At 37.7% G+C, this 24,517-nt stretch overlaps 1 protein-coding gene across 1 annotated transcript in view; it reads left to right on the top strand.

The window, feature by feature from the left end:
- PTPRN2 (protein tyrosine phosphatase receptor type N2) overlaps nt 1-24,517 on the top strand; it is a 635,317-nt gene that overhangs the window by 251,648 nt on the left and 359,152 nt on the right. The window contains exon 10 of the mRNA XM_058833496.1: nt 17,807-17,893. Coding sequence (XP_058689479.1) covers nt 17,807-17,893 — 87 coding nt within the window. The remainder of the gene's footprint in view (nt 1-17,806; nt 17,894-24,517) is intronic.

Below are 24,517 nucleotides of genomic sequence, written 5' to 3'. Positions count from 1 at the left end.
GCTCATAAATGGTAAAGTTTAGAAATGTCAGAACTCTGTGAAGTGGGAGATATTCTGAATTTCAGTGTTCACAACCTGGACATTCTTCACAGTATCATCTTAATTGGTTTTCTTCCTAGCTAGTCCCCTAATGATGGTTTTTCCCTGAATTATGTCTTTAAGTATTCAATGAAGAAGGTCATTCGTCCAAAGATTACTGGTTCTAGAGGAGTCCATATATACAAATATAATCTACCTTCTTTACAATTTTTAATGGTATTTAATTGGCTGGATGGCCAGATGTAGAGTGGGGGGGAATGGAGTTAACGTCCATGGTTGTAACTCTGGGCAGTCATAAGTGGTATACCCCAGGACTTGGTACTGAAGCCAGTTCTGTTTAATATCTTTGCTGATGATCTGGATGAAGGAATCAAGTGTGTCCTCAGTTTTCAGGTAGAAACCAAGTTAGGAAGGAGTGTGTCTTCTGGAGGGCAGGAAGACTGTAGAGAGAAAAGCCTCAACTTGCACCAGGGGATGTTCAAATTGTATATTAGGAAAAACTTCACAGAGAGAGTTCTCAGGCTTTGAAACAGGATGCCCTGGGAAGTCACAATCCCTGGAGATATTTAAAAGGCTTGTACATGTGTCACTTAGGGACACAATTTAGTGATGGACTTGGCAGTGGGTTAACAGTGGGACTCAATGATCTTAGGAGTCTTTTCCAGCCTAAATGATTCTATGATCCTATGAATGTGCTCAGTGCAGACTCATCGCTCATAGCTGACATTTATGGGGAGACCTATTCCCTATCAGCTTCTGAGGTTTTGCAAATATGATCCAAGGAGGTATTAGCACTGCTGCAGTGAACTCCATGAAATGCTAAGAAGACGCCAGCATTTAATCATGCCACAAACCAAAGATAAACATTTTCATCGAATACCTGAAGTAAAGATTTTTGATACTTTAAAGACTTGTCAAAATGGCAGTGATTGTCAATGGCAAGAACAGGTTACTCCTGCTGTGTTTGTCAAGTGACCTTTCAGATGGTTGCAGTGCTGCAATCCATACCAATCCATATTATCCATCAGTGCTAAGCTTTGGAATGAATTGACACTTTCAGTGTAGAAAATTGTCTAGCAAATCCTCTGCTGTGCTGCTTCAGTATTTTATTATTCTGGGAAACCAATCAAATTGGTGATTTACTTTGTTTACTCTCTTCTCTTTCAAAAAATTGCTATTCTACCACTGGAACATTTGTGTAAGATTTTTTCTTTCTCAGTGTAATTGCTTTGAAGTGTTTTATTAATTTTAACTCTAAAATTCTAAAGTAATCTTATTTTTTAAAAATTATCTATGGGATGTTATTTTCATTTGCATTCTACTTTTGCCATAGTTATAAAGAAACTCTGTTATAGTTGGGATACATCAGAGCTCTCTAATCAGAGAAGTCTTGCCTTTGGACTCTTTCTATTTTCTGAAATTCTAGTTTTTCACATTTGGGAAACTTTTTTTTTGTTTAAAAGCATGCCAATTCTCCCATTTGTTTGGCAGTATTTGCTGTAAAATGAGGGCCTAGATCCTACAATCAAAACATTTACACAGTGTTTAGTCTCCTGTGTCTCATGAGGAAACCCAAAGCCTGACTTTCCAGAACATGTAGTTCTTACCACCTCCAGTAAATCTAAATGTGAGCTGCTGCATGCTCAGCAGTTTAAATAGCCAAGCTGGCATACAATTTCTCAAATATGGATTGAGTAGTTGGACTTAAACACACTAAGAAAAATCCTAGTTTGAAAGTTCCTCTCTTTCCACTGCTTATTGCAGTCTTTCAAGCTTCAGAATCAAGTCAAGCTTGTCTGAAGCCATGCTTGGACACCGAATGCAGAGCAACCTGTCCTGTTTTGTGATTTATCAGAAGGCTTGTACTTGAAGTTATTCATACAAATACTACATCACAGACAGCTCATGGCAGCTCTCTTAGCTTGTGAGCCAACTTCTGGCATTGTTGTATTATGCATTTCCAGGATAGTTCATGTTTTGTCATATGTTAGCTCTCAATTCCAGACTGTCTATGTAAAATTGTATAGGCTGTAAATCTGTTCACAACATGTTAATCAGGTTGGATCCTGCATGCATGGCTCTGCATTTCATTGGAGGTAGCTGCTATTCTGTTCAGGTGCTGGGAAAAAATGGGTCTTGTGTTCATAGTGTAAAATTGCTGTGGAATATGATTAGTCTGACCCATTTAACGTGCTGAAGGGTTGGGTTAATTGCAAATGCTTGATAGTATTTCTCCACCTTTACAAATGTGATAAATGATACTGCTTTGCATGTAATGATTACTTTCCTCAGGATGGCATTTGGGTTAGGACCCTGAAGCTGGGTTGTGCAGAAGTCTTGGTTTATTCCTCAAGTTTTTCCTAGGCAGGTCATTTAAGAATTGTATTTTTATGATCTTAATTATTTTTTCCCCTACCAGGTGGAAACACTTTAATTGCATTTAAAAATTAAATTTGAAATAAATAGGAAAAATTAATCACAATATCTACAGCAATGAAACAGGCTTGATTGGTTTTATCATTCTCAGTTACTAGAAGATCTTGATGTTTCTTAGAAGCTAAACATTTATATTCCATGAGGCTTTACAGCTCTTTTTAGCAAATAATAACAGTATGTTCTTGTCTTTTAATACATATATTCATAAAGAAACACCGATTTGACCTTCTCTGTATATCTCACTGTCCTTTTTGAAATCATTATCCCTCTTAAAAGTGCACTTTATCAAGGGAAAGAGATCTGTGCATATTCCTTACTTAATTTCTACAACTAGCTTTAAAAACTAAGAGAAATTATAAACACACATCCAGAAAATCTGTTGCTACTGAAGCCAGTTAAAATGACCAAAGTATGGCATTGCTGACATTAGAAAAGAAGTTAAATGTAAAATTTTTATCTCTTTTTTATTTCCCTTTTATAACTCTTCCCTTGTAAAAATAAGTTCCATAAATGTCCATCATTGATTTTAAAGCCAAAGGTTTTGTTTCTGACAACATAGCTTGACCCCCTGTCTGAATAATACACATGGAAAATCCTTTCCTGTGAAATTATCCAGTAGGCACAATTTGGTCTTTGTGTCTCAACACCAGAACTTGTAGAGAAACATAATTCTAGAATTTTCTGTTACCAGCTCTTCGTGCATAATTATTTATGGTCCCTAGAGTTTTCTAGACATAAAATCTTCTTTCCATCTATAATTCTTCAGTTTTCTTGTGATTCTTAGAAAGTGACAGAGATCATATCCCTGATCTCTGGGATCATGGGAATATTACTGCTTCACTGACTCAATTTGGATAGTATATATTCCCACAGGAAAATGATACTTCATGCTTCCTATTCATCCACAAGAAAATAACAGAAAAGCAGTAGTTAATGTGGCTTTGACACAGAGAGCAGTAAATACTGCTTATTTTTTTTTTAAATGTGCATGTTCAGCTTTGTATATTTTTATTATCTGTTATATGTGTAGAGATAATATGATAATCTGTTCAGTTTCAGAGGTCCTTAGCTTTTGTGTTTTCAAAATCTATTGAAACATATTGTGACAGAATGTGATTGTCACCTGCTGATGTAGATCACAAGAGAAAAGTCCTTCCCAGTGTCCATCCCTCCCCTCTCAAAGATCTTTGCTTTCCCAGATGTTTTCCTCTCATTTTTTGTGGGGATCAGCTCTGCATTTTTACCTCTAGGGGAACACAGAGGGAAAATTTTCTAATTGATGTTGCTGGTGAGCAGCCAATCTGCTGCACTGATGACAGTAATAGCAAGGATTCACTCTGATCCTGATGCAATGGGCAGTTTTGGGAGTGTGCCTGGAGTCCCCAGTAGCACCACAAGGACTCCCTCAGATCTGTATTACTCCACTTTGCTGGACAGGCGTGGCTGCTGGCCTAGTTTCCCAGACCAGACATCCCCAGATGCTCTCATTCCTCTTTCTCTTCCTCTGTGCTGCCTTAGCATCCTGAGTTTGGGTGTTACGTGCCAGGTCTTTGGAAGAGCAGCTGGTTCAGGTGCTCCACAAACTCTCAGTGGGCAGGTTCAGGTCACTCTGCTGACTCCAGGCTATAGAACTGCACATTAAATACACCCAAACTAAGGATGGGGCTGGGGGCTGTGCTTTGATTTATAAACAGTGGGAGTCGTTAAAACCCTGAGATGCTGTAGTGTCTCACAATAACATATGGCCAGTTCTTCTAGGATATCACAATACTTTTTGGGTAATTACCATTCAGGTCATTATGAAACAGTAATGAATTTTAAACTTTTGAAATGAGTGAGAACAAGAAAGCCAAAGATCAGGATTCCTGGGAATGCAGCATACTGAATCATAGCACAGTCTATTATCTGACAGTACTTTTTCATCAGTGCTGTTCTGCCCAGTCCTGGGAAGCTCAGATGTAAAAATGCCATCATTTAATTTTCATGCCTTATTTTTTTTTAATTTCTTAGCTCACATTATGTGTACAAAATGTAAATGCTTAACTATTGAAAATGAGAATGAGGTAATTTCCCAAGTAGAAAATCAGTGAATAAATTTGAACAGAGCTTCTCTGGGCAACCTGTGCCAGGGTCTCAGTAAAGAATCTCCTCCTAACATCTAACCTAAACCTATTCTCTTTCAGTCTGGGGCCATTCCCCCTTGTCCTGTCACTACAGTTCCTGATGAAGAGCCTCCTCTGATTTCCCTGTAGGCCCCCTTCAGGTCCCTACACAGCCTTCCATTCTCCAGGCTGAACAACCCCAACCTCCTCAGCCTGTCTTCATAGGAGAGGTGCTTTAGTCCCTTTATGAACTAGTATTTGTGTTTCTTCAACTCCTTTTTTTCAACACTGTATTGTTGGATATTCTTTGTCATTTTGCATTATAAATTGGTCTGGGTTTTATGCTGCCTTGAAGGAAGATATGAAGGAAGGGAAAGAACGAGAAGTCAGAAGTGCATTAAAATGTGTATCATCATTTGTCCTCAATCTCATTTACTAATTACTTGTATGAAGAAGTAATTTGATATGAAAGAACAGGTTTGCATTTTCAAGGGTTTTTTGTATTAGAGATTCAGGGTGCATGACAACTGAACCCTGTAGCTGTTTCCAGCATTCAGCTTAAAATGCATTAGGGAGTACTTTGGTGGGGTCCATTTCAGCCTCAGAAGGGAGGGCAACACAATCATGGCACAGATTATTGCCATTATTTCTGTGCTTCTGCAGGCGACAAAGCATCTGTATGAATTTGTTACTATTAACACAGCTGGAGGTACTGAATGTTTGAAGTAATGCAAGCACAGGCTGGCACAGTGTCACACTTTGATTATAACTCCAGAGACTTGATCCTTCTCAACTTCTCTCTCACTCTCCTGTTTCCAGGATGCTGTTATCTCCTCTGACCTTCATAGCTCAACCACTGCCATTGATTTTTAGCAAGTGTCATTTGTGTTACAAATTGGTCTGGACTTGAATCTCTCTGTATTAAGAGGTTTAGATTCACACTTACTGATGTTGGAAAAAGAGGGAAAAAATTACAGAAAGTGGGAATTTGCTGAGCTGTCAAAACAGAAGTAAGCTTAAAAAGGTTTTATGGCTAATAAAGCCTTTGAGGAAACAAGCATGAAAAAACGAAAGTGTAGCCCAATGCAATAAAATTGCAGTGTCCTTAAGATGATTACAATAACAGTGCTGTGAAGTCAGGCAGCTCTCAAACAATCCAATGAATAGCTCTGTGCTTCGAAGTTGTTTGGTTGGTCTCATGAATTCTGGATAAATGTGAACCATTAAAAAAATTAATCATTATTTGACTTAATGTAAGACACAGACCATGTTCAAACTAAAATAAATCCATGAAATGCATCCCTTCCCAAAGTCTTTACTGGATGCTTCAAGATGCATTAAGTTACACTGAAGCATGGACAAAAAACTCAGACAAGGCAGGCTGTTCTAACACCATGGACTTAAAGCATCAGTGCCCAGGACTTTCATTATAGATTATCAGATGGGTTACTCTCAGGGGCACTTCCAGACAAGAGAAATAAATACAATTTCAGTCTCTAAATGTTTTCTTTAGGCTTGGTAGACTCAGAAAGAGCAACACTGTAAATTTGGTATTTGGTAAAAATGTTCCCAGTGTAGTCTTTGCTGTGGCACTTACCTCCTCTATGACCTGCAGTGAACCCCTCCATTTCTTCTCCATTCCATGGATAATAATATGCATTGTTCTTATGACGACTGAGACTTCCCTTGTGTCTGGAAAAAGGGGAGTAGGAGTTGGAGAAGGCTGGATTCAATAGCTTTATGCTGGTGGTAGCTAACCTGATGAGAATGTCAGAGTCTGTTGTCTTTTCTGATAGGCTGTGCTGCCTAAGGTGGCAGGAGCACTTGCTCCATCCTTGGGGCAGGAATCTTCTTCCCTTCTCCATTTATTCCCTCCTCAGGCAAACGTGACATCTCTCCTTTGGATTGTTGGCAGTAGCAGCTACATGAGCCAGGCTTGGAAAATGACCTTTAACATCAGAGAACAGTGCAGTTGCTGTGCTAAAAAGTGCCATGAAGCCAATTCCCAGGAGGCAGGAGTCAGTGGGAAGAGGGGAGTGAAAATCTCTAGTGAAACCATGGTAAAGCTATATCTGTATTATATATTTGTTTCAGTACCATCAGCAGATCTCCCATGCCTCAGTTACTACTGAAATTTGCACACAAGTAGTTTCACATCAATCTATTTCATACATCAGTAGCTGAGTTTCTCATCATGTTGCTTGTTAAAATATTTACTAATCTTAGCAGAAAAAAAAAAGGAGAAAAAAATATATAAAATAAGGAAATCCAAAAGAATTAAACTATGTCCTTAAAATAGAAGTTTCCCTACTGTTGTTTAGAGCTTCCCTGAGATGGAGAAGTGCTGTGATCACAGACTCTGAGGCCGCATTGATGATACTCTACTATTTTTAAGCTACACAATTTAAGTCCTGGCTATTTATATCTGAGGACCACTGAGTCTGGGCCTCCCAGAGGCAGTGCTAGGGTCCCTCTGTTCTCCTTTGTGGCAGCACCACACATGGAAGGCCCTCAGGTCTGCAGCACCTTCTGCTGATATACATCAGACTCTCCCAGGAGAAAAGCTGCTGTCACAGCAAAACCACAAGTTGTACCTACCCTTCAAATCAACAGGAGATAAATGGGATGCTCTTCATACTGTCTTTAAGGAGAGTGAGTCACAGAGCAAGGGGCAGGGTGTCGCTGCGGATTAAGAGCTGGTTATGAGATAGAAGAGAAAGATTTGTCATGAGCTGCTGCTCCTCAGCATGTACAGAGATTAGTGGTACCCCATCGGCAAATTGTCTCTGTTAGGAAGAACTATGGAGGATTTAGAAAAATTCCAGATGGATTTAAATACATTGAGGGATTAAGGAGTACAATGGTAGATGAAATTCAGCTGGAATAAGTGTGACAGAATAATAGACATTAACAAAAATAATACTTTGAGGGGGAAAAAAACCACAAAGGTATTCTTTAAACTCCTCAGTCTGTGCTCTGAGGCTGTGGAAAATTTGAATAAAGATTTCAATATCTATATACATGAATCCTGCTCTTCATATGGTAGAAAATATCTTCAGACTTGAAAATTTAAAAGAAAGCATGCAAATCTTGAAGGCAGTGGCCCATTTCTCAACATTTCTAACGCAAACTAGTCTATTACGTATCACTGAGGTCAAGAGTTCAGGAGGAGATTCCTTTCAAAAGAGAGATTTTTCTAATTGTTAAGCAGATACATAATCACATTAACTGATTGTTTGTAGAATTATAACCAATCTTATTTATTTTCAGAAAGAATACACTTGCTGCAGGGTACAAGGCAAGAGGAATTCACTTCTGATATCTGTTCTTGGCCTAGGCTGCAGTGCACATGTGACATATGGAAAGTGCTTGGCTGATATTATTTTTAAACAAAAGGTTCATGTGTTTCATGAGGATCATGTAAGGAAAACGTGGCACCATTCCTGACCTCTGGAGTCAAAGAATTATTCAGTTAGACTGATTTTTTCATGTATAATATTCTCATTTATTTGGTCTGGTGTTCCTAGTTCTGCTGGGATAGAATATCTGTGTTTTGCTACTTTTTGACTGATTTTGGGCAAGTGCCTGAATAATGGCAATTTCACAGACACCTTTTCACTGTTTAAGTTTTCCCTCAGGGAACTGAGGAAATACTGCTTTTTGAATACTGTTATCAAATAACTTTTTTAATGCCTTTTCATCTTTCTTTCCTGATTATTGGTGGTGTAAATACAACAGTGCCCAAGTAAAAAAAAACCAAACAAACCCACAAACCAAAAAAAAACCAAACAAAAAACAAGCAAAACCCTGATTTATTTTTTTATTTATTTGTTTATTTATTTCTTGGTCAAAGCACTGTTTTTCCCAGGATACATGGATCCTTAGGTGGTCCTTACAGAGGCAGATCCCAGCTGACCACTTCTCTTGCCCTTCCTCAGAATTTTTCCAGAATTATCTTGGACTTTATTTCTTGGCATTTACTTTTGGGCTATCCTGTATTTAGTGCTAGTTTTAGAAAATCAGGCAGTAGCATGTCCTAGGTGGTCTAAAATAACCTCCAGTCTTGTGCTGGTGGCTGCTGCTGAGAACTGACTCAGGGGCTGGGGTTAGCATGCACTGCTGGGAATGTGCTTCTTTCAGCATGGTGCTTCTCACTCCTTCATCCCAGCAGCAGGAACTGGAAATTACTTTCCTTTATCCTTTTCTCTTGACTGCTTTTAGCAGGCAAGGTGCTCAAGGCTGGTGTGCACCAGCCCTTTGCCCATGGAGAGGCAGTGCCCAAGTCCTGGCATTCCTGCTCTTCTGCTTCTCCTTGCCAAGCAGGTAACTGAGGAGAGACATAGCATGGGAAAGAAATCATGCCTGATGCTGGCCCATGAAGGTGGGTGGTTAAAAATGCTAAAATCACCTGTTCCAACAGCCTCCCTCTACTGGATTTAATATTTTGTATTCATTAGAGCAAGTAATAAGAAAATAGACAGTTCCTAGCACATCTGTAAATGATTTTACAGAAGATCTGAAATATCTCCGTACACCTCAGAGTCTCGTCACTCAGCCTCAGCCCGTGACAGACATTCCTGCTCTTTTTCAGGCATGGAAGAAGGATGGCAGCTTGGCTGGAGCTGGCCAGGCTGCTCCTCCCAGCTTCCCACCAGCAGGGATTTTGCCTGCACCAGTCAATGTCCATACTGCTGCCAAACAGTGTTAGCAGCCAGAGAAAACTAGTCCTCAACGTTATTCATCCTAAAGACAGACTCCTTATTTGACTCTCTAATGCAGTCCATATGGTATTCCAGACTCATATTTCTGAACTTTGATTTTCCTTTTTTTAGGTTTAGCTTTTTATCTTCAGTACTAAGGAGACTGTCCTGCATATTAAGAAAGTGATACTGTTATAGACTGTTGCTCTGTCAGTGACAGGAAGCTGATTTAACATCAATCAAAACAAAGATATTACTGAGAAATGGCCAGGTGGAACTTCCTTAAATAATTATTTTAAACTGTGGAATTCTTCTTTCTTAAAATTCAGTATTTAAAAGGTCTAGAGGAAAAAAAATTTCTTTCAGTTTTCAGACCAGTACTAAAAAAAATCTTCAGTATAAAAGTTCCTATTTGTGTCCACTAAGAGAATGGCTGTTAAAAAGTCTTACATAAACACTCGAAATACATATAGTGGTAGGAAGGATCAACAGAATTATGTTTTTCAGATCAAAACTCAGATTAGCTCCTACAGTAAAGTACTACCACAAGAAGCCATGGATCTTCAGTGAGTCCATCCAGGCAGGTCTTCTGGTAGACATTTTTTTTTTTTGCTAGCATGCGAATCTGTGGGATAGAGAGCCAAATGAGAAAAAAAATCTTACAATTCTAACCCAACACTTCGGCCTGCAGGGCATAATCTATGTGTAGCTCCCATTGTTTAATAAAAGCTAATTACTGCAATTAAATTCTTCAATAGATTTCATCCGTTTAGCTTCTGTTTTCAAGAGCTTTGTATATGTGTCTTGTTACCCATGTGTTTAATATCTTTTCCCTTTAAGGCATATTTCTAGGTGTAAAGCTGAAATGTGGTTATTTCAGAATTTAGAGTGAAAGTCAGACTGCTTCATTTAGGTACCAAACTGCTGGATGCTGCACATATTCCCCAAGGATGTCATGCACTTCATTTCACATCACTGAGCTTCTTGAGAGACAGGTGAAGACATACCCACACGGGGAGGTTAGACATCTTCTTTCCTCCGCTGATTAGAAGGGACCTTTGAAGACTCCAGAAGACAGCCCAGACTGCAAAATATCTCCCTGTTTCACTGAGACATGCCAAACAAGTAGGATGTTTGGGGATCCAGTGTGTCTAGTGCTGCTCTGCTGACAGGCACTGTGTCTAGGATCTTCTGTCTGTCTTCTGCTTATTACTGTGGGGCTTGGAAAGTGAAGCAGGAGATGGAAGAGACCTTCGTGAAGTTGGTCTGAGCAGTTTTAACTCCCACATGCTGGAAGAGTGTTCTGTGTACCAGAAATGAGAGATAACACAGTCCATCATCCTCTTGTTGGCCCAGTGGTTCATCTTTAGGCCTAAAAGCAAAAAAGAAAGATAAATAAAGCACAGAAGAGAACCTGACTCTTAACTTGAAGCACTCAGGAGTAAGGAAGACTGCTGATCCAAACTTAGTTTTTTGAGCATGTGTGCATTGAAAGTGACTTTAAAATCAGCTTAAGTCTGAATGAAATGTCTCCTCCCCAGAAGTCCTAGATGCTAGTTTTGAGCTCTGCTTCATTCCCTGATTTAGATGTGTATTAAATACTATTCAAGCTGAGCTCAAGTGTAGCCAAACTTTTGAAAAATCTCCAGGGGAGATGAATGGCATGTACCTGACACTGTGCTCGAGTTTGGACAGCAAAAGAGGCTGGGTGTGAGTGACATTTACCTGCCCAGAAAATACACTTACTGATACTGCTGGGAGGATACTGTAGTTAAGCATTCAGGCAACTTTCAGTCTGAAGAGAAATGCCTTGCAATTTTATTGTAGTGCTCATCACTCTTGAAAATGGGCAAACTGGCCATCATTGCCTGTGTTCTGATCTAAGCGAATTTTAGGTGGATTGAACCCTACCTTACTTGAAATTTTACTGGGGATTAGACTGACATTTAGGTTTAAAGAGTGCAATTCCCAATGTCAGGCCCATTTCTGTACTGTATATTATTCTTCATTTTTGCAGAAAATGATTCAATTGAATTAATCTGACAGGGCTGACTGGATGTCCATTATAGTGCTGCATTACAATTGCTAAACAGAGTACTGGAAGGGCACTAGGTACAGTCTGGTAAAGACAATACATAATTTAAATGATGGCACTAAGGGTGCATTTCAGAGTTCAGTGAGTGGGTTTCCAAAAGCACTTGGCAATTGGGAGGAGGAAAAGCAAGTGAGAGCAACTGCTTGTGAGACTGACATAACCTCAGCATAACACTGAACTACATGTTGTTCTCCTTGGGCTGAGAGCAGGCTTGGCAAACACCAGCAATAAAGCCATCTGCATAACTGCATCAGATTCTTTGCTACCAAAATGGTTCAATTTATGCAATTGTTTTGACAGGCATGTTGGGAAATACAGAACATATAGTTTTCATCATTGTTTACTTCTGTTTTTCCTCTTGTTCCCTTTGACATTGCCCACTGGTTCATATTAGAGTTTGAGCTCCATTTAGCTCAGCATGCAGAGCTGGCCATGCTGCCAGTGTTGCTCCCCACAGAACTCCTCCTGTGCCTTCATTTACATGTTTCCTTTTTGTTCTTTAACCAGAGAGGAAACTTTGAGCCTTGAATGCATAAATCATTAGGTCCAGGTCAAAAATAGGCCATTATTCAAAATGTTTGTTCTCACTCATCAAATCTGTAGTTAATCTTGGGAATTTCTTGAAAACGTGGAATCCATTTGTAACATTGTTCAGATTGGAGCATGAAGCTGAACTGGGCTTGAGATCAGCATCCAATATTCAGCACTACTCTTCACTTTTAAAGTGGTCTAACTGGCCATTCATGAAGCAAGTCTGGTGCATAAGACTCTGGTCTCCTACTCTATTTGCCCACAGCAGGCCTTTAACAAGACTTCCAACTCACCAGTGAGACAGAAATTAACTTCACTGGGATGAGGGTGCTCCAATTATGCTCTAAAATCATCAGAATGTGCTCTAAAACTGGTAGGAGCACCTGTGGTAAGAAATACTGGAACAAAATTTTTGATAGGGGAATGAGAGAAGCTTTTAAAGTTAATTTTCAGGTTGCGTAGTATTTGCTACTACATCTCCTCCATGTTTGGTAGGGAGTGGTATATAGAGCCAATAGTGCTGGTCTTTATTCTTAGATCCAGAATGGATGCAAGTTGGATAATAACATTATTGTCTTTTATATAACAATACCAGGCACCTGACAAGGAAAGTTGGTGTAATTGCCTTCATTCTATGGACAGTGGAATTGCAGGTCAGGAAGATGTCTTGACCAGGGTAACTTGATTGACATCTCCCAGATTAAGACATAATCTGTTCCTCATTAATTATTTACAGGTATTCTCTAATTTATGCATAAAACCACTGGAGACAGTGGGATTGTATGGACAGATGAAAAAAATTATGGCTAGTATTACTATACACTTTGTAGCAGGAACTAAGGAGAAACTCACTTAATGGGATTGTTCTAAGTTCTGCCAACTTCCTTGGAGCAGATTTTAAAAATTACTTCTCATCATTGCATTTTTCTTGTAAATTGAAAAGTTAAATCTTAATAGTCAATAGCAGAGGAAGATTATCATTCAGTGTTCTATTATTTAAATTACCTCTGTAAGTGGATTGTTCCATAAAATATTTCTGTTTTCAGCTTCCTCACTGGGAGGGACCTAGACACTGGAAGATACAAAATCTTATTTTCACCAGACAATCTAATTTTCTTCTATTCCATGTCCAGTACACTTTGTGGAAACACTTTGACAATTACATAAAGTTGGGCTTCCAAATCCACTCCTGAGCATTTAAATGGATTGCACTAATTTTCAGAAGTGGTCAGCAGCTCACATTAAAGTTAAGAGATTTTCTTCCTGTGCTTTCATTTCAGATTCATCTGTAAATAAAATGGCTTTATTGCTTAGATCCTGCCTTTTTTAAATTTGGTTGTTTGTTTGTGGGTTTTGGGTTTTGTTTTTTTTTGTGTGTGTGTGTGTTAGACAAAACTCCCAATGTACTTATGGAGAACTGATTGGCTCAGGATTATTTTAGGTCAACCAAGTAGACTTATTTTTGACATGATTAAAGTGGATACAAGTTTTCATGGCTATGTCATGGTGTTAAATCACAGTCTTGAACTGAGATGGGGAGTCATTTAATCTGAAGAGATAATGCAGAACTACCATATAATATTGGCTATTTTTAGCAGAGATATAAACCATATTCTCCAGGAGGTATAACAGTACAACAGCCATGCCCTGAAAACTGAGATCAAACAAAAGCAGTTGTGAAATATTTTTCAGATGACACTCTGAAAGGCTTCAAAGATGTACCTATCAATCTATCTATCTTTATAAAGCCCAAAGGAAATATTTATATTTCATTCCCCACTTATTTATTCATTGTCATTAGCGTGTCAAAGTATAATCTACCAATGAGATAGAGATTGGCACCTGAGCGAGACAGTTCTGCTACTGGTTCAGTAGGGTCTGAATCTGTCAACTAAAAAAATAATAATTAGGGTAGCACTCACAGGTAGAGATGGTATTAGAAGATAAAGTAATGGAAGGAAGTACATTAGACATTAATTTTATATACTTTCTGACTCTCTTTTCATCTTCCAAGTGAACTTGAGATGGAAACCTAAAAAGGACCTCAAAAGAATTATTTTAAACAGTGATATGTATCACATTTTCTTTTAGCTGCTAGTTACCTTGAAATAAGGTGCAAAAGAGAAATCTACAGCAAATGGAATGAGAGCAAAGGTAGGAAACCCAAAGTAAGCACTGATCTCATCTGGCAACATCTATATTATTTGCAAAAAGGTGCTCTGCCATCCAGCAGTTGACTCTTCCTATGGCCAAAATGTAGACCAAAAGTGATCAGAAGCCTTCAAGGCAATCAAAAAAAGTAGTGATAAAATCAAATAGTAGAATTCAAATCACAGAATCTTCCCTAAGAGGGAAGGGACCCATGAGGATCACTGAAGTCCAATTCCTGCCCCTGCACAAGAACCCCAGAAATCACGCCATGTACCAAAGAATATTGTCCAAACACTTCTTGAGCTCTGCTGAGAGTGTTGTGACCTGGGGAGCCTGTTCTGGTGGCCATCAAGCAGGGTATTAAAGGCACTGCAGAAACCATTAATTGTCTTGGACATAGAAAGGGTTAGCCAGCCTCAAGAGAACTTGGAACATATAAATAGCATCCATGAGAGGTCCTTTTTCTGCTTTTGTTTTTTTCCAGCTCATGCTTTGTATCTCTGAGGCCTATGCAAATTGTGATTTCTCTTTTAAGGGTTCACTGTTACTGGAGTACTGAAATGCCTTATCACAGACTCCCAGAAGAAAATGCATATGAGTTGGACCTGTCTTGACCCTGGAATGTGAGGGGCCACAGCCCAGGGACTCACTCTGTGTGCTGTACAGCTTGGAGTGCCAGCAAGGCCCAGCACCAAAGGAGTTCCCACTGGGAACTGCAATGACCATCAGTTCAGACGAAGCGGTGTGAACCCGACCATAATTATTCTCAAAGTCTTTGGCCTTGATAAAATAGTTCAGTTGTTGGGCTTGTCTAAATAGTCTTTCTACTGTTACATCTTCAGTCTGGAGTGTCTCACTATTTGCTCCTTATCTGAACACTTCTTTTTTTGTCTTTCTTTCTTGGTTTGTCTAATGCTTCTCATTGAATTAATTCCGTAGTTGTTGAACTCAAACAATCAATAGATGAAACATATTTCTAAGAAAAACCCCACTCCCTAATACGGAAACTGAATCAAGCAGGCTGAAAACTAAGCATAGGACATGAAAGACCACAAATGTCATATCTTTTACAAGTATTGAGTCTGGGGGTGTGTGGGAGGGCCACAGGCAGGAGAAGAGATGATGTTTGAAAGATTGTCTTCTTCCTTCTCCTTGTAAAAGCCTGAAATCAGGTGAGTGATGTGGGTGAACAGTGCTGCTGAAGGTTTGCTAAGCACTGTGCTGGTGGAAATGGTGTGATTCTCTCCATGGAAACAAAGTTAAAGGCAATCACCATACAAACCATGCAACACTGAGCAAAATGAAACACTAAACAAAAGCATCAATTGAGTGTGGAAAATCATGGTCTGGTGTTTTTAGAGAAAGGTTTTGAATATTCTACTGTCCTACAACACAGCTGTCATAGAACTGTAATAAACAGTACTGGATTGTATCAATGTTGGGAAGTTGGAAAAATTGCATTGGAAAATATTGTGATTGTAATAATTCTTAATGGGAATCCTTAAATATGACTGTGGGATCAGTAATAGTATTGGTACCACAAAATACTCATCCTGCAGCTTTCCTGTGCTATTATGAATGATAATTTCTTAGCCTATCAAATTGCATCTGAGTTTGTGAACCTTTGTGTTTGAGTTTGATATTGCATGAGAGTTACAAAGACTTCTCTTGGATGCTCAGGCTTGCAAAACAATGGCCTTCCTGCACCATTTTCTCACCCATTTCCCCTCCAGCATTATTACTGGCTTGTAGCATTCAAATGCTCTTATTACACCCCTCATTTAGTGCTGCTGCATGGGCTTGTTGCAGCATATCTTGTTTTTGAAGCTGGGGAATGCTTTTCAAGGGAATAGGGAGGGGTAAGCCGGGAGTGGGAGGCCCCCTTGGTTAAAAGGCAGCACCAATGTACACAGCAGCCTTTGCCTTCATCAGACTTGCTATTACAGTAAAAGCCCACTTGCTGACACCAATCATTTCCGTAAAATTTAAGCCAACCTCTTTGGGAGAAAAGATTTAATTAACACATAAACCCCAGAGTAACTATGACAATCTGCTTTCACAGTGATGGGAATAATCACGTTTCTATCCACTGTCAGTCCTTGAAATATAACAGATTTATGAATAATCTATAGTACATTTTTTTCCTTACACAATCAATCAGATTCTTTTGTTACTTTCACAGGAAAGCATTTCTGTCTTAGATATCTAGAAAAACTCTATATTTAACTGGTGCCTTGAGGGGCTACCTCTGGTTGTATGACAGGAGGTCTCTTGAGCATTTTGGGCTAGTAGCATGAAGGGAGGCTGAACTATTCCATCCTAGCCAAGATCCATGTGAGATATCCCATTATTTAAATAGAGGTGCCCTTAGGGCAGTGCATGCAGAAACCAGTGAAAAAAAATACAACCCAAAAGCAAACCCAAAAACAACAACAGCAACAAAAAACAACCAAAACAGAAACTCCCAGTCTTAATTGCAGATAATAAATAAAACAGTGACAATGGATCACCATAATGTAAAATTAATTTTAAAAAATTCAGCTCTGAGGTAGAAATAGTGACCTTTGAAAAAAGCTTTTAAAAAAATTGTTTTCCCTTAGTCCAGTTGAAAAGATTGTGTCTAATACTACAAGCCTTTTTTGACACCTTCTTCTACTTATTATAAATCCTTGAAGGAAAAAATACAGGATGTTTTTTCCTGTAGGTTAATCCCAGCAAAGTTGTTTCTGCATTACCATGGCATAAGTTTGATAAGCTTGTAAGGTATAATTTTATGGTCTTTGAGGCTTTAACAATGTTGAGACTAAATGTATGATCACAATTTTGACAGAGGGTGTTGTCTCTGTTATTTTAACTGTTATATAATTTCTGCATCTTTTTAATACTTTTTAATACATTTCCTTCTTCTTTCTTAATATTGTTTTATTTGGTTCCACAGTACTGAACAACAACTAAGCAAAGTATGATCAGTATATTAGGGATGGAATGTTCTTAATACATCTTTAGAGCTGTATCAACTCTAATAACCCCAAAATTTTGCAAATATAAATTTTGCATCTAGGTAAGTGCTTTTTAAAATGATAGCAGTCATCTTATGTTAGGCTTGATTGCAACCTGTTTTCCAAATTAAAAAATGTAAATGTGGCATTGACAAAGGTTAAAAAGATTTAAAGGGGGCTCTGTCAGCAGCGTATGCACACACCAAGCTAAATCCTATGTATCTAATCAGTGTCCTCTGGACTGTGTGTCTTGCTCTATTGTTTACTTTCAAATCCATAATAATTTTGTATCCTTTCACTGGGCAAAGATTCATTTTAAAATCTAATGAATTTAAAAATATGCTTTTCACTTGTCCATTTGATACCGAGCCTCAAATTTGACTTTCATTGTTTGTTTCCCTCCTTGTCTCGTCAATCCTTTTCTTTCTTTCTGTCCTTTTACTTTATTACATTTTTTATTGAGGACTGAGATGAACTGGTTGCTGCATCATGGGCCCATTACACTTCCTAACAATTCCATTTGCACCTTATTGTTTGTCTTATTGCTGGAAAATTCAGGTGATTCATCATGCCTGAAGAAGCACCTGATCCCAATTCCCTTGATATCACGATTACTATGTGACAGGAATACAGTTAGTGGTGGCTTTCAGACTCAAAGAGGCCAAGGTGATAACTCTTTTGGGACCTTTAGCCTCTCAAGTATTGATGAGTTCCATTTTTTTAATGCTCTGTTTTCTTGCTCCCTTTCAACAGCCCCCTGAGTGTGGAAAAGGGCTTGGAGTTAATAAAGGAAGTGGCAGATCTCCTGAAGCTGCAGATGAGTGTCTTCGATGATGTCAAGTATGTACATGGGATTTTCTTCTTTTTTATTTTATTGGATACCTCATTATTTTTGAATAGTTTGTCTTACAAGGAAGTATCTGCTCTTTACTGTCAAAATTAAGGAGAGTGGGCAAGAGGGGAAAAAGAATACTGATGATCTTTGTAACATTCCCTACAGATGGGAACAAATTATTTTGAGAAAATTATAAAGGATGAATTTTTTTCTGCATTCATAGGGAAAAAGAATCTATTCCAAATGCTCTACAAATATTGCCAACTTTATTTAACAATTTCTAGGTAAGGAGAACCTTCTGAAGGGTCATTATACCCAGCATTACCAGGGGGAAAAAAGACATCAGAGATGGAAAAAACTTGGGTGTCTGTCTTTGAGTCTGGTACATGGCACACTAGGTCATGCTTTTTGGTCAGCTATTTATTTAACAAGTCACAGGGAGTTCAACTCTGCTGAATACTGGTTTTCCTCCTATGATTCATACTGATGAATGCTCTGCATGTTAATCTCATGAACTAGGAGGTTATGATCTGCCATGTCCAGTAAAGTGTTTTAGATTGAAGATTTTCTGAAGGCATTTTGGAAGAAACATGTTCTTCACAAAACTTCATCCTCTCTGTATAAAACAGAAGTAGTTTGATGCAAAGGTAATTGAAAGAAAGGTCAGGTGCAGGAGGATTTTGAGAAAAGAAGTCACATGTTGGGCACACAGGAAATAGCTGATGTCTGGGTAGCACCCAGCTCCTGCCTGTGTTTCAGAAGGTTTGGGACTGGTTGCCTTGGCCCATGAGTTGGGTTGCTGAAGTGCAGCATCTTTCTTAGCTTCACCTGTGCTGCCATCAGGTACTGTTTGATCCTCATTTACAGAATGGCATTCATTGTTTAATACTCTGTTTTTATCATAGTCTGATCATGTTTCATCTGGAACGTGATCCTGATCATGTTCTTTCATGTGGAAGTGCTTATTCTTGATTGTAAAATAAAATAAAAAAAATTGTACCCCTTCTATTACTGTATTTGTATGGAAAAATGGACTCCTGGTGAGAAAATCTTTTCAGAAACCTGGAAAATACCAGGCATATTGGCTTTAATTATTGAGAAGGAAAATATTCCCATATTTTGTTTTGATTAATGTCTTTTGGTTGTATTTAATAAAATATTTTTTTATGAATACTGAGTTTTTAAATTGAAAACATAAATATATATTCTGCTATCTTGTAAAGAGAATTTGAACCCTTGACTTTGAACACTAGCAGAGAAAGTCTACTGCACATTTAAAGGAGGAATCCCATGGAACAATTTCTCTGCTGGAATCAGTGGGTTCAGCTTCATTAGCTTCATTCATTTACAGTAAAAGAGCACTTTCGCCTACCTTTCTTATTGTTAGTATAAAGCCTTTTGGTTATTTTTTATCATTTGATAAATCACAACACATTGCAGTTGATTTGTTCTGTAATGAAAAACATTCTTCCAATGGTTTAGCCAGTTGTGATGGACCTTTCTTTTAAACTGCAGAATTAGCTGCTTATTTCGCATCTGTTAATATGCAGTCACATGACTGTATTGAAAAAAATTGTATGGTCAGTACCTTAAAATGTAGTATGAATTACAGGAAGACCAAACAGGACTGAGCATTCTTTCCATCCATACAATGTTTTTATCAGTCTTTGACTGTTTAAAAATCTATAAATCTGTGAAGGGTTATCCTAAATATCAAACCAGTAAAGAATTCATCCATAATAAATCTTCTTTTTTCGGGAGAATGGGATGGCTCAGGTTAAACCCACAAAGTACTTAAGGGAAGGTGGAGCTGACCAGTAGATAAAGCAGTAGTAGAAGTTTTAGACAAAGGCCTTGCCAAAAAGTGTTAACACCTTTTGGATTTGTTTTCTTGACATTGCACCACTGTCAGTGGAAAACAGTAAGAATTTGAATACTCTGGTTAGCTCCTCAGTGGTCTCATGGAGAGGGGTTTCAGGAAAAACCTGATGTCATGTCATAGTCACCACGGACATATCAGGAAATATTTCTCAGGAAATATTTCTCAGGAAATATGCTTCTTACATGGGCTAAGGCATCATGGGTGATTTATTTTATTTCACTGGCAGCTAGAAGTATCCTTTTCTTAAAGATTCAATTTTTTGTAAAAATGGGGAAGTTATGTAGAAAAAAATATCAGTCAGCCTGGAGAAAGAGGAGTTATAAAAAGGGTGAGCATTTCTCATACTAGCCTACTTTAACTCTGACCTGAGTATTTGCTTGGTCTGGAATTCTCAATACTCTTTTTCCTCCAAGAATTCCCCATGGTTAGAAAGTAACAGTGTAGACTTGGATTTTTTAGATTATTGCAAAGAGTAATGACATGTTAATGAGAATCATGGGGTTAATTTAAGAGTATAGACAAAGTCATCACGTGAAATAGCAATAGTGGAAAAACTGAGTAGAGAGGGTAAGTGGTGAGTTCTTTTAAAGTTCTTTAAATACTCAGTTACCAGTTTATTGTCCTTTTCTCTGAAAAAAAATAAACAAAGGAAAATTAAAGGAACTGCTTCACTAATAAATTACTGCCTTTAGTTAGTTTTGTCTGCAAATATTTTTCATTCTTCTCTATATTTTTAGTTTTTTGATGTGCTTTGGAGTTACTTAAGTGGACAGTTGCTTTTGCCATGGATTCCTACCAACACCCTGTGTTAGCTCTTGATTAGCTGCTGCTTGGTAGTAATCAGTTTATCTTCTGTCTTTCACAATCCTGCCAACTTTAACTGATAGGCTTCAGTTCACAGGATATCCCCAGGCTTGGCTTCCACAGCATCCAGTCCATTTCTACAGCCGATTTGTTGTCAAATTTGCATTGACATAAACTTTGCTCACTCTATGAAGCAGATGAGTGGGAATAGATTGAGGGAATTCAGAATTAGAAATATTTCAATGTTAAAAAAAGATCCAGCATGTTAGTTGTCACTTTTGGATACAGCCTGGATCTTTATGGAAGTAATAGTTATGCTTAATATGTTTTGTTAATGGTTATGTAGCTGTCAAATAAATTCCATTATTTCTTATTACATCATTAGAGACCATTAAAAGGATATTAGCATGCTGATGTAATTATGCAAGCAGACGTAAAATTACTATAGTTATGATTTTATAATCTAATTATGGGTGTCCAATGCCCCTGGTGATTGATTGTTGGACTGGTATCAGGGATTGAAGTCAGATGTGTACTAATGTTTAGTTTGTATCTATTTGTCTTTAAAAATAATATGACTTTGCAATCTCCAGCATTGGCCTTCTTCATGTAATTGAGTTATTCACAACATGGGACTTCATAAAGAAACATCCAAATATAATAAAATAAAAATACCAAAATCTCTAAGCTCAACTTTGAAAGACATGGAACGGACACATAATTAATAGTCAAAGTCATTGATTAGAGCACAAACTGGTTTCTGATGAGAATACAAATTTTTGAATTTGTATTTAATGTTCTCACATTTGGGGTATGCCAACATAGTAAAGGGGAAGTTTCAGCTCTGACCTTAGGTAAACACCTTTGTATGGAAAGAAAACAGCTTATTCTGATTTGATAGTATTTCAGGTCTTATACCATTCTCAGCCTCCAGTTAAGAGTGAGATTTTCAGCTGAGTATTACATTCTCTCTAGACTGATATGATTTTCCCAATTGCCACTGAGGATCATTTGCTCTAGGTGTCTCTTTTTTCCCCATTTTGTTCTGCTTTAGCTTCCTCCACTCATTTATCTTAATGGCAGTTTCCTCATTTTTGCCGTCTAATATACCAAAGCTCACTACTCAAAGAACTGAACTTTCAGGAGATGTGCTAACTTGACCAGCATTTCCATTTTCATGTATAATTTTTCAGCAGAAAACCTCTAGCAGAGCACTCTATATTCATTCCTTAAAATTACATTAATCTCAATCTGCTGCTGTTGTTTTGAAGTGTAATAATTCACTGTATGACCATATAATCTATATATATAATGTTGAGAGTGAACAGGACACTTAGGCTAAATTTGAAATGCTAATATAAATAGATTTTTTTAAGTTGAAAAGGTTGATTCTGATTATCTAATATAATGTCCTGGATTGCAAAGACATTTAATTTAACCATTATTCCCCTACCATGAATTTATGCATCTATATTGTGCATCCAGAGCTAAGTTAAAAGACCAAATCCCACATCTTTCAGAGTCTAAATCTCCAAAATTCAGGATTCAGGCTGGTTGTTCAGCTTTCACCCTCACAGTGCTCCCTACCACACTGGAACTACAGGTGAATTCAGTGTTTACTTAAATAGTTTATCATATGAAAAATGAAAAATTTGGGTTAACTGAAGGTATACAAGGAAACCATATGAAGACTTCAGCTGAAATACCTTTCAAATTTTCTAGCAGACACAGATATGTGATTTGACATTTGGAAAAAGAAAATATATAAATTCAAAGTAATAATTCAAAATTTAACTAAGCTTGACTTATAAGGAAAATGCTTTTATTTAGGTGATAAAGATAAACAAAACATTGACTTGGGGCTGAACTCCATCCATTTTTTTATTTTGTTTTGTTCCGGTGACCAATCTTTTGAGTAACACTAATTATGATAGACTTCTCAAATATTGAATCACATCTATGTATTTTTCTACAGCCAATTGTTTTATTTCATGAGCAGAAAAGAAATCCTCAGTTAATGAGTAGCTCTTCAATTTTCCATTTTATTTTCATTGTTCAATGTGTGACTTCAGGTTTTATTTATTGCACTTTATTCAAATTCTGCTTTGAGGTCAGAAACCCCATTTCCTTCTGTTTTAGTTTGTGGGTTTTTTTCCTATAGTGCTCTTCACTACACTATCAAAATGCTTGGCAAACATGAATTGATGTATTTAACTCATATGAGATATGGGATTTTGTTAGGACCATCCAGAGCTGGAGTAATGCATGAAAAGATTAGTGTCAAAGCATTTACCACTATGAGGTGTCCAGTGTCTCAGTGGATACTTACTCAGCCTTTTCTGAAATGAACTTTCCTGACTGAGACAGAGATCCCATTGGCTTCAGTCTGCTGAGCATTTAATTTCCTGAGCATTCAGTAGTCCCAGAAGTCAGCTCTCCATTCAGACATTGGTATTTGGCCTTTAAATAAATTAATTCCTGAAATTATTTTTCCTCAAATGAACTGTGATAGATTCCATCACAATTTAAAGTTAACAGTAGGGCTTTAAATCTTTGTTATTCTAGACTTCATTTGCTACTTACTTGCTGAAGTCTGGTAAAATTGAAATTAAGGCCCCAAAACATTGAAAATATTGGTCTTCTCTACTATTTGACCATCATTCATCTTTGGATTTTAAGGATCCTACTGAAAAAAAAAACTTTTAAAAGACAGGCTGCATTTCTGTATTTGAAGTAAAATTGATTTTTCCTGTTATACAGTAGTATTGCCATACCATTAATCATGATTTTTTAATAGTTTTGTGTAAACAGTGATTTTAACAAAAGCTTGAATTTGGAAGGCTTATCATGAGGACAGTTACAAGCACATTCTTTTTGTACTTCAAATCTCTTGTTTGCAAGTACTGGAGTTAGAGACATTTTGCTCTTCCTTTTCAAAGAACAGGCCTCACACAACCAAACCAAACCCTGCCTGTCATTATCCCTGCTCTTAGGAAGAGCTGGAACTGTTGGGCTGGAATAAATACAATTTGAAAAGCCAGCCAACCATCCCAGTGAAAAGAACTTGAACTGAGGAGGATATCTGAAAATCAAACCAAGTGGTAAAAGTTTGGAGAAGCTTAAAACACTTTGAAATTGGAAGTGTTGGGCAGGCAGAGTGGTGAGCGGATCTCCCAGCCTCACCTATTACAAACGTGCATTGGCTGTAGTGTCCTAATCACGCGCTGTAGCTTTTGTTCATTGTTTGCCATGTTATTTTTATAACACCTGAAAAAGTCAATTGACCAGTTAATCATACTCAGTCATCCAGAACCTAAGCACTGGAACAGTACTTGGCATTTTCACTCCTTTGTGCTGATGGGTTATGACATGTGGAGTATGTATGCTCTAAATGTAAACAACTCGAGAAATTATCGAGAGGCAGCATAGTGTGAGGGAGGATTATTTAACCACTGAGCAGTGGTATGACAGGTAGCACAGGGTCCTGTTAGGTTTGTATTTAAAAAGTTCCCTCCATTGTGCAGATTCTCCATGATTCCATTGATTCCTTGGTTTGGTGTGATTAATCTTTTCTTGTGTTGTATGTTGAACATGTATGGATTTATATTCTTGCAAAGTTTTTTTCCCAGATTTGCAGATTCTGGATTCTGCTATGTAATTTAAATTTACTGAAAGGAATGTTCTATAACTCATCCTGCTCTCTTTAAGATGCTGTAATATTAACTAGAAGTAGATTTTGTTTTTTTAATTTCCACCCTATTTGTTGTCTAGAAATTAAGCAAGATTTGTATTTCAATTTGAACTGTACCATGCTTAGTCTCAATAAAAAGATAGACCTTTCAAGAAAGTTGAGCAGTATTTGTCATCTGCTCTCTGACTTTAAACAGCAAACAAATAACTGTGGTTATTTGACATAATAATGTTTAAAGTGTTATAAAAACAT

Source organism: Poecile atricapillus, chromosome 2 (genome assembly GCF_030490865.1).
Source record: "Poecile atricapillus isolate bPoeAtr1 chromosome 2, bPoeAtr1.hap1, whole genome shotgun sequence".
NCBI lineage: Eukaryota > Metazoa > Chordata > Aves > Passeriformes > Paridae > Poecile > Poecile atricapillus.
The sequence above is the reverse complement of the archived record's forward strand: the minus strand, read 5'-3'. Positions and strand labels throughout refer to the sequence as shown.